Here is a 15,777-nt window from a genome sequence, read left to right as displayed (position 1 = left end):
CTGCCTCTGCGGAAGGGGCAGCACTGGAACCGGGATCACGCAGCCCCCTCTCCCACTGCCTCTGCAGAAGGGGCCGTGACGCTGGTCCAGCCTGCGCAGAGGACTCTCCCGTGCCAACTCTGAGAAATTAGCTGTGTCCCCACCCTCTCGTGCGGCCCCACCCTCTCATGCAGCACCGGGCTCTCCCGCGACCTCTGTGAAAGGCGCCACAGTGCGCTGCTGCCTCCTGCACTGCTGGCCCTCGGCCCTCGCAGCTGCTGTGGCTTTGTCTGGAAGAATGTCTGGTCTAATTAGCATATTACCCTTTTATTAGTATAGATCAGTGATGGCGAACCTATGACACGCGTGTCAGAGGTGACATGTGAACTCATTTTTTTGGTTGAGTTTTCTTTGTTAAATGGCATTTAAATATATAAAATAAATATCAAAAATATAAATCTTTTATTTTACTATGGTTGCAAATATCAAAAAATTTCTATATGTGACACGGTACCAGAGTTAAGTTAGGGTTTTTCAAAATGCTGACACGCTGAGCACAAAAGGTTCACCATCACTGGTCTAGATGAATCATACACTAAGACAGCGGTTCTCTACCTGTGGGTCGCAACCCCTTTGGCAGTTGAACGACCCTTTCACAGGGGTCGCCTAAGACCATCCTGCATATCAGATATTTACATTGCGGTTCATAACAGTAACAACATTACAGTTATGAAGTAGCAACGAAAATAATTTTATGGTTGGGTCACAACATGAGGAACTATATTTAAAGGGCCAGAAAGTTGAGAACCACTGCACTAAGATTTAAAGAAAACACAGATCTACTGACTTGCTTAGGTAGTGATTTGTTAAATAGGACTCTAAAAGAAAAATTTGATAAATTACATTTCACCAAAATTTTAAAACTTCTAAAGACACTGTTAAGAAAGTGAATATACAAGCCAGAAGCTGTGTCAAAATGTTTGCAAAAAACACATATCTGATAGAGGACTTGAACAAAAATCTATTTTAAAAAACCCTCTTACAACTAAATAGGAAGACAAAACAGTTCATTTTTTTTTTTAAAGATTTTATTTTTCTAGAGTAGTTTTAGGTTCACAGCAAAATGTGAGGAAGGTACAGAGAGTTTGCATATATTCCCTCCCAACACACATGTGTAGCCTCTGCCATTATCAGTATCCCTCACCAGAGTGGTATATTTATTACATTAACAATTCAATTTTAAATAGGCAAAAATTTGAATAGGCAGTTTACCAAAGATGATACACAGATGGCAAATAAGCATGTGGAAAGATGTTCAACATCATTGGTTATTAAGGAAATACAAATTAAAACCACAATGACATAACACTACACAACAACCAGAATGGCTAAAATTAAAAAAACCAAGTGTTGAACAAGAATGTGGAGCAACTGATACTCACATTGCTCTTGATAGTACAAAAATAGTACAATAATTTTGGAAAACAGTTTGGCAATTTCTTAGAGTTAAATGTATGATTGTCATATAACCCAGCAATCTCACTTCTGGTTATTTAAGAAAGCATGTACCCACACAGAGCTTTTACAAAATGTTCATGACAGTTCTAGTTATAATCGGTCAAAACTAGGAAGGACCCAGATGTCCATCAGCTGGTGAATGGATAAACAAATTGGGGTACATTCACATCATGGCATATTATTCAGCAAACTCCTGATACAAACAACAAAATAGAATTGTTAAAAACATTATGCCAAGTGAAAGAAGCCAGATAAAACAGACTACTGATTGATTCAATTTATATGAAACTCAAGAAAAAGCAAAACTATAGCAGTGGGAAGCAGATCAGTGGTTGCCAGGGACAACAGATGGTAGAAGAACCCAAGGGTATTTTGTGTGGTGATAGAACGGTTCTATATTATGATTGTGGTGGTGGTTCCTTGGCTGTATACATTTGTTAAAACTAATTGAATTGTATGCTTAAAATCCCCCACCAAAAAAAGTACCACAGAAGACAATTTGTGTGAAAGGGTTCTGGAAATGGTGAGCACATTAACCAGAATTGCACATTTTCTCACTGTAGCCACAGGTTAAGATCCACATGTTATTTTTCAATTAACATTTCCTGTTAACAAATGTCCATTTATCCAGATGGTTCCTCTGACTGTTAATGTTATTTTTTTCAATTCTAGGAAATGAGAAGGAAACGTCTATAATGGTAATGGTGTGATTTGTTGAATATGTGTTACATATAGGCTGACCAGTTTTGTTTTTTTTCATTTTTCTTACTTGACAGGAGTGTGAAACCAAGATTGCACAAGAGATAGCCAGTCTTTCAAAAGAGGATGTTTCCAAAGAAGAAATGAATGAAAATGAAGAAGTTATAAATATTCTCCTTGCCCAGGTAAGTTAAACTCTTTTTCTCTGTTCTGCAAGCTTCCTTTTTAAAGAAAATTAAAATTGTATATATTTAACGTATACAAAATGATGAGGTGGTAGACACAGTGAGATGGTTATTACAGTCAGGTTAATTAATATTATTGCCTCCTATTGTTAACTTTTTCTTTAGTGATGAGAGTACCTGAAATTTACTCTTAGTACATTTTTAATACTCAACACAGTATTACCCTATATAATAAAAGACTAAAAATGCTAAGCGTCCAGTTGTCTGTTCAACCAATCAAAGTGTAATATGCTAAGGCCGCTCGCTATGATGTGCACTGACCACCAGGGAGCAGACAGTCGACCACTCAAACAATCACTATGATGTGCACTGACCACCACGGGGCAGATGCTCCGACTGGTAGGTTAGCTTGCTGCTGGTCCAGCCGATTGGGACTGAGCGAGATGGGCCAGACATGCCCTGGAGTCCCTCCCTGGCTGGCCAACCTACTGTGTCATTCCCCGGCCCTGATCATGCACTGGTGGTGTCCCTTGGCCTGGCCTGCACCCTCTCACAATCTGGGACCCCTTGGGAGATGTTGGAGAGCCGGTTTCAGTCTGATCCCGCAGGCCAGGCTGAGGGACCCAACTGGTGCATGAATTTGTGCACCGGCCTCTAGTTAACTGTAGTTATCATATCTGCACATGAGGTCTCTAGACTTACTCATCCTATATAACTGCAACTTTGTATCCTTTGACCATCTCCCTATTTCCCCCACCCCTCAGAACCTTTCTACTCTATATTTCTTTGAGTTTTGACTTTTTTTTTAGATTCCACATTCTAGTATAAGTGAGATCATATAATAGTTGTCTTTCTCTGTCTGGCTTATTTTACTTAGCATGTCCTTTAGGTTCATTCATGTTGTCATAAATGGCAGGATTTCCTTCTTTGTCGTGGCTGAATAATATTCCTCTGTGGATGTGTGTGTACACACCACTTCTTAATCCATTTATGTGTTGCTGATTGGGGTTTTTTGTAGTTTGATCTTATGAATAATGCTGCAGTGAATATGGGTGTGCATATATCTCTTCAGTATCTTGTTTTCATTTCCTTTGGATGTATATTTATAAATGGGATTACTGGAGTATGACTGTTCTATTTTTATTTTTTGAGGAACCTCCTGTTTTTCATAATGGCTGTACCAGTTTACATTCCCACCGACAGTGTACAGGGGTTCCTTTTTTCTGCGTCATAATCTGTGTAAGGTGATATCTCATTGTGGTTTTGATTTGCATTTCCCTGATGATGCGTGGCATTGAACATGTTTTCATAAATCTGTTGGCCATTTGTATATCTTTTGAGATGTTAGGTCCTTTGCCCACTTTTTAATTGGGTTGTTTTCTTTCTATTGAGTTGTTTGAGTTCCTTATGTATTTTGGATATAAAACCCTTATCACATGTATGGTTTTCAAATATATTCTATTTATAGGTTGTCTCTTCACTCTGTTGGGAAAAAAAAGCTTTGCTATGCAGAAACCTTTTATTTGATGCAATTCCATCTATTTTTGTTTGTTGCCTGTGTTTTTGGTGTCCTATCTAAAAAAATTAATTGTCCACACCAATGTCAAGGAACTCTTTCCTGTGTTTTCTTTCAATAGTTTTATGGTTTCAGGTCTTAGATTGAAATCTTTAATCCATATTGATTTGATTTTTTTTTATATGGAGATAAGGGTCTGATTTCATTCTTTTGCATGAGGAAAACCAGATTACCAATATAATTTCTTGAAAAGATTGTTCTTTCCCCATTGGGTGTTCCTGGCACCTTAGTCAAAAATTAATTGATCATAAATGTGTGGATTTATTCCTGGGCTCTCTATTCTGCTCCATTAGTCTAGATGTCTGGTTATATGCCAATGTCATAATGCTTTGATTATTATAACTATGTAGTATATTTTGAAATCAGGTAGTGTGATGCCTCTAACTTTATTCATTTTGTTTAAAATTGCTTTGGCTTTTTGTGGTTCTGTATGAATTTTAGAATTTTTCTATTTCTGTGGAAAACACCATTGGAACTTTGATAGAGATTCATTGAATCTGTAGATTGCTTTGGGTAGTATGGGCATTTCAACAATATTATTTCTTCTGCCCTAGCTGGTTTGGCTCAGTGGATCGAGTGTCGGCCAACAGACTGAAGGGTCCCAGGTTTGATTCCAGTCAAGGGCACATGCCTGGGTTGCGGGCTCGATCCCCAGTAGGGGGTGTGCAGGAGGCAGCCAATCAATGATTCTCTTTCATTGATGTTTCTCTCTCCCTCTCCCTTCCTCTCTGAAATTAATAAAAATATATTTTAAAAAAATATTTCTTCTGATCCATGAACATGGAACATTTTTCCCATTTGTATCTTCAAATTCTTTTATCAATGTTTAATAGTTTTCAGTGTCTAGGTATTTCACCTTGTTATATAAATTTATTCCAAGTATCTTTTGATACTATTGTAAATGGAATTGTTTTCTTAATGTATTTTTCAGATGGTTTGTTGTTAGTGATTCTGAATCCTGCAGCTTTATTCTTTATTTATTAGCTCTAACAATTATTTGGTGGAGTCTTTAAGGGTTTTCTTTCTTTTTTATAAACTTTCTTTAAAAAAATGTATTGATTTCAGAGAGAGGAAGGGAGCGGGAGAGAGAGTTAGAAACATCGATGAGAATCATTGATCGGGTCCCTCCTGCATGCCCCCTACTGTGATCGAGCCTACAAGCCAGGCATATGCCCTGTGAATTGAACCTGCAACCTTCTGGTGCATGGGATGACCCTCAACCATCTGTGCCACACCAGCCAGGCTTTAGGGTTTTCTACATATAAGATCATGACCATCTGCTTTTATTTTTATCAAATTTGGTTACCTTTTTTTTCTTATCTAATCATTTTGGCTAGGACTTCCAGTTGAATTTTGTTAACTGTTTTATTGCATCTATTGAGAGGATATGATTTTTATTCTTTATTCTGTAATGTGGAGCATCACATTTAATTATGTTGAGCCATCCTTGTATCCCAGAAATAAATTCCACTTGATTATTCCATCTGATCTTTTTAATGTGGTGTTAGTGTGTTGTTGAGAATTTTTGCAGGGATATTGGCCTGTAATTTTTTTTTTCTTAGTGTCCTCGCCTGGCTCTTGTTATGAAGGTAATGTTGACCTTGTAAAATAAATTTAGGAGTGTTGCCTCTTCTTCAGTTTTCTGGAAGAGTTTGAGAAGGATTGACAGTACTTCTTTAAATGCTTGGTAGAATTCACCTGTGAAGCCCTGTCTTCTGGGTCTTTTTTGTTTGTTGGGAGATTTTTTATTACTGATTTAATCTCATTCATTATTGGTCTGTTCAGATTTTCTGTTTTTTCATGATTCAGTCTTGGTAGACTTTATGTTTCAAGAACTTACCCATTTCTTCTAGGTTCTCCAATTTGTTTGTGTATAAATGTCCATAATAGTCTCTTATAACCCTTTGTGTTTCTCTGGTATCATTTATAATTTTATTCATCTGATAAGTTTTAGTATGTTATGTTTCCATTTTAATTTGTCTCAAGATATTATTTTGATTTCTTCTCTGACTCTTTGGTTATTCAGGAGTTGTATTGGTTATTGTATAATTTGAGAAGCTCATTTACAAAGGTGTAAGTTTTGTTTTTTAATTTAATGTATTATTGATTTCAGACGGGAGGGGAGCGAGAGATAGAAACATCAATGATGAGAATCATTGATCGGCTGCCTCCTGCATGCCCCCTACTGGGGATCAAGCCTACAACCCGGGCATACTAGTATGTCCTGACCCAGGAATTGAACCATAACCCCCTGGTTTGTTTGTTTTAGGTGGATGCTCAACCACTGAGTCACATCAACTGGGCCAAAGGTGTAGTCTTTTAACCAAACTTTATTTTGAGGTTTTAGACTCTTGTCTGCTGTTTGCCCTATCTTTATTCAGGGTGCAGCAAAAGTAGGTGTGTAGTTGTGAATATACGACAGTTTATTCTTGTACTATTGTTATTATTTATTAATTACTGTATTTCCCATATGAACAACTGCAGCCTATTTTTGCCCACCCCCTATGGTGTTTAAATGTTCAACTAGAGAAAACTATCTTCTACTGAATGATTATTGGACACTGTTCTAGATGCTTTACTTAATCTCATTTCATCTACATAGGTCGAATTATAAGTACTTCTCCTGATTTACAGATTAGTGGTACTTGTTTCATATTAATAATATTGGACTTTAATAACTATTTAAAATATATTCTTCCTGATATCACAAAGTTTGGGATCCTTGAAATGTACCATTACAGACAGTTGTTGCTAATAGCACTTTTTAGATATTCTGATTTTATTCTTTGCAGTGAAAGTCAATTGTTGATAAATTGTTTTATTTTTCATTCGTTGATTTGACCAATAGCCCTTGAGTGCCTATTCCAGGAATAGAGCTGAAGATGAGTCTCTCAAGTCAGCCTTAATCTGTTCTAGAAACTCCCAGTTCACTAGTAATAAGGAATGAGGTCTAGGCTTTGACAATAGCCTGTTCCTCCAAAACTCATGTATGTGGGATACTGAAGCCTGTGAAGTTTTAGTTCTTTCCTGTCACTTCTGAAAAATACTTTGTTCTGCCTAACACATAACTCTTCCCTGAAGTCCCAGGTTATGCTTTGATTTCAGAATTTTTCCATCTGATATTTCCTGGAAAATAAACATGTCTGTTTAGAAACATGTCGGGAATACTGCATATTACACCTCCAAGAGATTCCTCATGCATTTTGGGGGCCTTGAGTGGTTCACTTTAGAACTTGACCAGTGTCTTTAAGTTTGATCATAGGTACTTATCCTATTGATACCTATTAGTTTGGGAAGAAATTCTGTAACAGGATGGGGGGATCCTGCCCTCAGGCATTCGCAGCACTTGAGAGAGGTCCTGCCAGATAAGCTCTGGGGCTGGGGGCTGCCTTCCCTGCTTCGTGGAGACCCAGGCTGCAACTAAACTGGGGCTATCTCTGTACCCTTACCTCACGGTGCCCGAGAACCCTTGGCAGGCGCTAGAGTGGGCACTCTGAACTCCAAGGATCACATCTCTGGCCTCCATGAAAGGCCACCCTTGGGTGCACCCAGTGTATGTGGTGTGTGGTGTGTGTGTGTGTGTTAGCAAAACTGTCCGTAACCCCTGCCAGGGCTGAGGATGAAGAGGAGGCATTACTTCCCTTACCTAGGACCCCTCCAAAGAATCTTGTTAAATAAACGAGCTATTTAGGTTAAAAAAAAATGCTTTAGACCTCTGCCTCTTAGCCCTCATTTCTATAGCCTTCCATCTGTTACCTCCTAAGTTTTGTCTGTGTTCTTTATGTTGAGAGGCTAGATCTTGGGCAGATAGGGATTTTCCCCCTTTGGTGAATCGGTCAGTTTTATTTATTTTTTAAATATATTTTTATTGATTTCAGAAAGGGAGTGGGGAGAGATAGAAACATCAATGATGAGAATCATTGATCGGCTGCCTCCTGCAAGCCCCCTACTGGTGACGGAGCCAGTAACCCAGGCATGTGCCCTTGACTGGACTCGAAACTGGGACCCTGAAGTCCGCAGGCTGAAGCTCTAGCCCAGCCGTGGGCAAACTACGGCCCGCGGGCCGGATCCGGCCCGCTTGAAATGAATAAAACTAAAAAAAAAAAAAAAAAAAAGACCGTACCCTTTTATGTAATAATGTTTACTTTGAATTTATATTAGTTCACACAAACACTCCATCCATGCTTTTGTTCTGGCCCTCCGGTCCAGTTTAAGAACCCATTGTGGCCCTCGAGTCAAAAAGTTTGCCCGCCCCTGCCTAGCCACTGAGCCAAACCATCCAGGGCTGAATCGATCAGTCTTAGAAATCCATATTCTGTTAAAGCAGAATATTTACTGTTTGACTGTTATCTCTGGGGGCGTGGTTTAAGGAGGATGGTGGCTTGCGGTGAGATTTCTTCTGTAAACATATTTCCTGCACAGGATCTGCTGTAGGTGATGCTGACAGCAGCTGTACATCTGGTTCTTCTTTTCTCAGTGACACTGTTGGAGGCCGGCCACCTGGGCCCCAAATACTCTCCCTTTTTTGAGAAGTGGAGAGGCATTGAGAGGACTGGGAGGCAAACACTTGAACTTTGGCCTTGTGCCCAGTGTGCAAGCCTCACAGGAGCTTTGCAAAACGAGAACATGGACTCCTGAGTGGCATTTTATGTGTTGAGAAAAACTTAGTCATTCCTCCTTAGTAAACTAAGTAACTTAGTTTACCTTTTCTCAAAGGAGCCTTTTCTTGGCACTAAAGAAACAGGATATTTTTTGGTTGTGCAGTACAGCAAGCTTTTCCATTACTAGTGTGTGTGTATGTGTATGAGGCTAAAGAATTCAAGACAACATAGGAGACCCCAAAAGAGTGACATATCTTACACTCCTACTCTCAAAGGTGTTCACCCTGATCATTATTTTAGGAGAATGAGATCCTGACTGAACAGGAGGAGCTTCTAGCCATGGAGCAGTTTCTCCGCCGACAGATTGCCTCAGAGAAAGAAGAGATTGAGCGCCTTAGAGCTGAGATCGCCGAAATTCAGAGGTAAAGGAGAGGCAAAGGATTTTGAAACTTCCCAGATGTTTATTTAAATATAAGCATAATGATTTCAGCTCTCAGACTTTATATAAAAGAATTAAGCATGCAAAATTAATCACCCTAAGTTTCTTATTAAATGTTAAAAATGGTGTTATATCAAGTAGACTTGTGAAAACCTGGTAAATCTAAAAGAAGGGAGGTAACAGACAAGCATACTTTCCTGGATCTCTCGCCCTTTAGTCGTCAGCAGCACGGCCGGAGTGAGACGGAGGAGTACTCCTCTGAGAGTGAGAGCGAGAGTGAAGATGAAGAGGAGCTTCAGATCATTTTGGAAGATTTACAGAGACAGAATGAAGAGCTAGAAGTGAGTTTTTTGGGGAAAATAACCAAAAATCACACTAACTTCTAGAAAGTTGTAGCAACTATGTATTTCCCCTTAGAATTTTTCTTCTCCTTGGTAACCAACTGGGGAGGCTGAGTAGAGATGAGTTTAGGTGAACGTTGACTGCTGGCCAAGCAGATGGCACAGGTGTGGCCTGGTCCCTGAGGTGGTGACTCTCCCTGACTGTAGAGTACCACACAGACCTCTCTCCCACTTGGGTTAAGCCTCACCTGACGGTGCCAGTTTGAGCAGCTTTGAGTGGTCTGGTCTGTGTTCACAGAGAAGGAGAACAGAAAAAGAAATGCTAATGCAAGAAGGAAAAACCTCCTGAATCTCCCTCTGGGACAGTTTTCTCTTAGACCTTAACCTGTAAAGCAGCCGGAGAGAGTGAACTTGGCACTAAAAAACTGGGAGACAACTGTGCTATAAAACAAAAGTAAATGATCCTGATCAGAATTTCCCTTCTTAACCCAAATAAAACATTGTCTCTAGATGCTTAATCTAAAGGTTCAAAGAGGCCATTCTCTTCTTAGAAAGGAAATATAAGAAAGTGAAACAGCTTAGTTTCCCTCATTCAGCTCCTGGGGAAAACAGAACTTACCTACCTCATAGAAAATTAGATGAATTCCATACAAATCCACCACCCACAAAAGTCCTCTCCACAGAACCTGTGGACAGAGCTCATAGAGGCTGCCCAGTGAGGCTCAAGGTCAAGACACTTGCTATATAGCCAGGGGTGTGGTGGGAAAAGTAGAGCAGTGGTTGAGATCTAGGCCACCAGGTAGCTTCCATTCTTTAGAAAGATTTCATGTTGGCACCTTATTTTGTTTTCTTAACATTTTACAGATTATATTAAAAATCCTATGTAGGAAAACATATTCTAGGATTATAGTACTTGGGATACAAAGACAATACTCTCATGGCTTGAACAAGATAGTTAATATCTTTCATCCAGCAGACATCCAGGTCTGCCTTTTTAAACACTAGAAACCTTATTTAAATAATTGTTTTCTATTAGTACATTTGTCTTAACACATTACATACCGCATAGAAATTTCTAAGACATACGCCAGGGACCGCACGTTTTTGGGCAAACTGCACGTTATTTAAATCATCATAATGCACTTTAGGTGTTGTTTTTCAATAATTACAACATTTTTATTTACAAATACAATTAAACAATTAAAGTTCCTAGTACTTTTTTAACATATGGTACTGCGTAAAATATTTTCCTCTATGAAGAGGGACCAAACAAAATTTACGTAAGCATCTAGATTCACTCCTTTTTCCATGGGAGTGAAAAACGAGAACACTCGTGAGCGGTCCTTAACAGATGGTGCGCGAAACACGAGAAAACTCCTGAGCAGTATGAAATGTGTTAAGATACTCTTGTGTTTTGGAACAGAGTTTATATCTTGAATTTTTATGGGCCTCAGTTGCATATTCATGGTCATGTCTTTCACTTCACAACTAAATTTACTAAAACAAAAATAGATTCTTATGTAGGACTAGAGGCCTGTTGCACGAAGAGATTCGTGCAATAGGCCTTCCCTTCCCTTGGCTGCTGGCACCAGTTTTCCTCTGGCACCCGGGACCCAGGCCCTTCGCTCTGGCTGGGCTCCGGCCAGAACCCCCCCCCCCCCCCCCCCCAGCCATCCGGCTTCACTGCTCCACTGATCCCTGGGCCGGGAGGCCTCGCTGCTCGGCCGGCTTCAGGGCCATTTGGCTTCACTCCACCACTTGGAGCCTACGTATGCAAATTAACCGCCATCTTTGTTGGTTAATTTGCATATCACCCTGATTAGCCAATGGGAAGTGTAGCGAAGGTACGGTCAATTACCCTTTTTGTTTTTTATTAGATAGGATACTCTTGCTGTTCTCTGCTTGTGAATCATTGTCATTTTGAGAGAATGGTTCTTTTCTGTCATTCCTCAAGATAAAGAACAATCATTTGAATCAAGCAATCCATGAAGAGCGAGAGGCCATCATCGAATTGCGCGTGCAGCTCCGCCTGCTCCAGCTGCAACGAGCCAAGTCTGAGCCACAGGCACTGGAGGAAGAGGAGCCTGAGAGGCGTGGGGGTGCTGTCCAACCACCTAGAGACAGCGCCCCAGAGACAAAAGCAACTAAAGAGCAGCCAAAGGCAGGCAAGGAGCAGGCCAAGCCGTCCCCAAGCAGAGACAGGAAGGAGACACCCATCTGAGCATCCTGAGGTCATGGAATCTCCAGACCTGTGCATCTTACTGTAATCCCGAGAGTCAGACTGGACAACTCTCTGCTGTACATTCTGTAAAGATACCTTTTCTTCCCAGAGACTCTTCCTTCTTACACACACGCACACGCACACACACACACAAACTTCTCTGCGTCAGGCTCAGGTTATGGGAGGAGAACACAGTGGACACGCTGTAGGCTTACAGGGGACAGATGAGTTTTCCAGATAGCTTATTTTAAGATTAGTTTTCTTTGTTAACTTAAAATAACTATTTTAACCCTTGAGTGGCTTCTTTTTAAACCAAAAACCATCTTTGCTTTTTTATTACGGCAGAATCGGATCTCTCTCCTTCGTTTAAGGGGAGGAACCAAACAAGGCAAATACTGCTCCTGCCTTGTGGCTCGCCCCCGTCTCACCCTCCAGGGTCACTGCTTACCTAGTCACTCTTGCTTGTGCCTTTTATACCTTTTTGGTGCAGATTATATCATGGGGAGCTGCCTCATAATTCCTGACTGGCCAGAATGGCTCTTACTGGGGTTACCTTTACTCACTCTTGTCACCCTCTCTTTCGACCATCCTAAAACACAATCCTTGCACCTGAGTCACCAGGATGGCCTGGCTGGTGGCAGACAGAGCTGCCTGTGCAGCTGGGCTGCCAGCCCTGGAGCAGCCTGGCTCAGCGTGAATGAGGGCCACCTGACTCCTCTAGGTCCTCATTGCTATTGATGAGCAAATGCTCTTCACTGGGTTGGTCTGAGGTATCCACCTGGACCTAAGGAATCCACACAAAGGATCTGTTTCTCAAACCAGAAATCTATGTTACTGACCTTCCATTACAAACAGAATGACTTTGATTGCTTGCTTGGGCTAGAAGGTAAATGTCTCTTTGCCTGAATAAGCCATATATATGCTGTTAAACAAAAGTTCTCAATTATCCATATGTTTCAGTGAACTGCTGATGGACTCCCAATTGACAAGACTGAGCAATAGAAAAACAACTTTTCCTTTTAATGACAGCTGTGATCCCTGACTCCGTTTTCTTGCTTTTGCCACTTCACTGGTGACCTGAGGGGTCTCTCAGGCACCTTTGTTCAGTCATGCTTTGTTCCGCCCAGATCAATGGCACCCAAGAGGGAGGTCAGCTCATGGCTGTGAAGACCCACAGCCAAGGTGATGGAAACAACCCCCCAGGAGGCTCCTCCTCCCCTCCTCCTAGTTAGTATTTATTTTCAGCACCTGTTTGATGCAGTTTTTTATCTTCTACCTATTGCACTGTTGTGACTTGTTGGCCATTATTTGATTTTTGTACGAAAAGAAAGCTTTGTTATAGAAATCAGCATAATATTTTTTTAAACCTGGAGAGAAGATACTATGGTGACTGAAAATATGATCAGGTGTCAAATATAAATGTATAAAAGCCTTCTTGCTGTCCTGTTGGTCATATTACATTCATTTTATATTTGCTGGCAATATTGGAGGTTTCTTTTTGTGTAAACTCTAATTTCTATCAAGGTATCATGGATTTTTAAAATTTAGTATTTCATTACAGTTGTCTCAGTGTTGATTAACTAATTTTTGCCAGGACCATTATTGATCAAGCAAATAAATTCAACAGCCATTTGAGAAAAAAATGCTTTTCATTTTTTTGTATACATTTTTTCTTTGAAATAATTGAGTAGGTTATGGCTGTCAAGGAGTTGGTTTGATATTTAAGGTCCTAGAGTGAAAAAAATGTTCTCACACACATTGTGTTCCTTACCCAGTTACTTGGTCGCAAATGGAAGCAGCAGCTAATAAAGATGGTTAGCCAGACGGACAGTGGGGCAGCTGGAGCAGGCAGCTACACATCCTGTGTGTGACCCTGTACCTGGCTGGCCCTCGCTGCTTCCCGGCCCCTGCAGGAAAGCTGCCGCTGGATGTTCCTAGGCTTTGGGCTCAGCAGCTGGTGCTGCCATCCCAGCTCCCAGGTGAGTGAAATGCACATTAATGTGAGGCGCCATCCTAACCAATATTTTACTGTAGATATTTCAAGACCAAAACAAAACAAAAAACACAGATCTCAGAATGACCACATAAGATAGGTGGCAGCCCTACAATGTGACATGCACACACCACACCACACTGTTCCGATTCTCATTCTGCCTGAGCCCGAGAACTTTCTCGTTGACTGGCACCGGCCTACTGGGAGGGGCCAGCCCGTAAGCTGGCATCATTCGTAGTTAAATGGCAGTTGCTGTGGCCTCTGGGAAATGGAGGAGTAAGCCAACTGAGTCCCTGTAAGAAGCCTCTCCCCTCCATTTCTGCTGTTCCTCAGGTCTGCCTAGGAAATGTTCCCTACACAACTTCTTTCCTCAGATTTTTGTGCCCAAATTTGTACTTTCTCAGACTAACACTGAAATACCTGATGACAGAGCCATGGGAGCTGAAGCATGACATTCCCCAAGGCTGCATGGCAGCCTGACTCATTCCATGAGAAAACTGCAAGCAGTTCCTCACGATTCCTCTCTCAAGACACTGCCCAATAGATGTTTTGTATCCAATTAATAACAGCTATTGGTATCATTAACAGTGAACACAGCTGATCAGAGGAACAAGACACTGTGTTAGCCACAACAATCGGGCAAAAGAAAAGCCATCCAAATTGGAAAGAAAGAAAATTCACTATTTGCAGATTACATGATTCTACATATAGGAAACCCTAAAGACTCCACCAAAGACTGTTAAAAACAATAAACAGCAAAGTCATAGGATACAAAATCAATGTACAAAAATTCTTTGTGTTCTATACTACCAATGAAACATCAGAAAAAAAAATGAAGGAAACAATCCAATTTAGAATTGCATAAAAAATGGTAGCATACCTCTAATAAACTTAAGGGAAGTGAAGGCAAGACCTACCTGTATACTGAAAACTACAAGATGATGTTTAAAGAAAGTGAAGACACAAGGAAATGTAAAGATGTTCTGTGTTCATAGGTTGGTGGTGGTGAAATGGTCTTATTACATAAAAAACAATATACAAATTTAATGCAATCCCATCAATATGGCATTTTTCACAGAAATAGAACAAAAAAATCTTCAAATTTCTATGGAATCTCAAATAGTTCTAAATAACCAAAGCTACATTGAAGAAAAAAAGCAAAGCTAGAGGTATCATACTCCCTGGCTTCAAACTATTTTATGAAGCTACAGTAATAAAAACAGTATGGTTTTGGCAGAAAAAGACACCAATAAGAACAAAATTGCCCAGAAGCCTAAACCACACATACTAGTATATGCCAACTATATAAGGAGCCAAAAACATACACTGGAAAAAGGAAAGTTTCTTCAATAAATGGTGTTGGGGAAACTAGAAAGTCACATGCAAAAGAAGAAAATTAGATGCTAGTACTATGCATAAAACTTAATTCAAAATGGATTAAAGACTTCAACATAAGACCTGAAACAAAACACACAGAACAAAACATAGGCACTAAACCCGAGGGGTTTTTGTGAACTCCAAAGGCAAGGGAAGTAAAAGCAAAAATAAATGAATAGGACTACATCACACTAACATACCTCCAATCTACACTAATAAAAGAGAAACATGGTAATTGGCGTACGACCGCTACCCTTCCCATTGGCTAATCAGGGCAATATGCAAATTAACTGTCAGCCAAGATGGCGGCCGACAGCCAGGCAGCTTGAAACTAACATGAGGCTTGCTTGCTTCAGTGACGGAGGAAACCAACATTCCCTGCCTGCTGCTGCAGGCCTCTGAGCCTGCAGTTTGAAACATTGTAACAAACACAGACGCTAAACAAAACGCCAGAAACCAGCTTTCAGCCGGCTGGGATCTCAGAGCTGGAGTTGATACAGAGTTTCGAGAACCGAAACAAACCAGATACCTGCTTTCAGGAGCGGAGGCCTAAGAGCTGGAGCCTCAGAGCTAAAGCTGGCCCAGAATAAAAAGAAAAAAAGGAGCAGTTGGGAGCTTCAGTCCCAGCCTGAAAACAGCCCTCAGCCCCTCACCCAGACTGGCCGGGACCCCCACCCTGAAGGGTGTGTGACCAGCTGCAAACAGCCATCATCCCCTCTTCCAGGCTGGCCAGGCACCCCAGTGGGGACCCCCACCCTGATCCAGGACACCCTTGAGGGCAAACCAGCCAGCTCCCACCCGTGCACCAGGCCTCTATGCTATATAGTAAAAGGGTAATATGCCTCCCA

The 15,777-nt window shown here is 40.8% G+C and overlaps 1 protein-coding gene across 3 annotated transcripts in view; it reads left to right on the top strand.

Moving 5' to 3' along the window:
* The window catches only part of RALBP1 (ralA binding protein 1), a 38,571-nt gene extending 25,369 nt beyond the window's left edge, over positions 1-13,202 (top strand). The window contains exons 7-10 of one of the 3 annotated variants that reach the window (XM_036323853.1): positions 2,274-2,381; positions 8,859-8,980; positions 9,215-9,338; positions 11,293-13,202. In XM_036323853.1, coding sequence (XP_036179746.1) covers positions 2,274-2,381; positions 8,859-8,980; positions 9,215-9,338; positions 11,293-11,559 — 621 coding nt within the window. In that variant the 3' untranslated portion in view covers positions 11,560-13,202. Of the gene's footprint in view, positions 1-2,273; positions 2,382-8,858; positions 8,981-9,214; positions 9,339-11,215 lie in introns of all 3 variants that reach the window. The other 2 variants (XM_036323854.1, XM_036323855.1) reach the window with 2 other exon arrangements.
* Positions 13,203-15,777: the final 2,575 nt, after the last annotated feature.

The sequence above is a fragment of the Myotis myotis genome, unplaced genomic scaffold (assembly GCF_014108235.1).
Source record: "Myotis myotis isolate mMyoMyo1 unplaced genomic scaffold, mMyoMyo1.p scaffold_m19_p_9, whole genome shotgun sequence".
Classification (NCBI taxonomy): Eukaryota; Metazoa; Chordata; class Mammalia; order Chiroptera; family Vespertilionidae; genus Myotis; species Myotis myotis.
The sequence above is the reverse complement of the archived record's forward strand: the minus strand, read 5'-3'. Positions and strand labels throughout refer to the sequence as shown.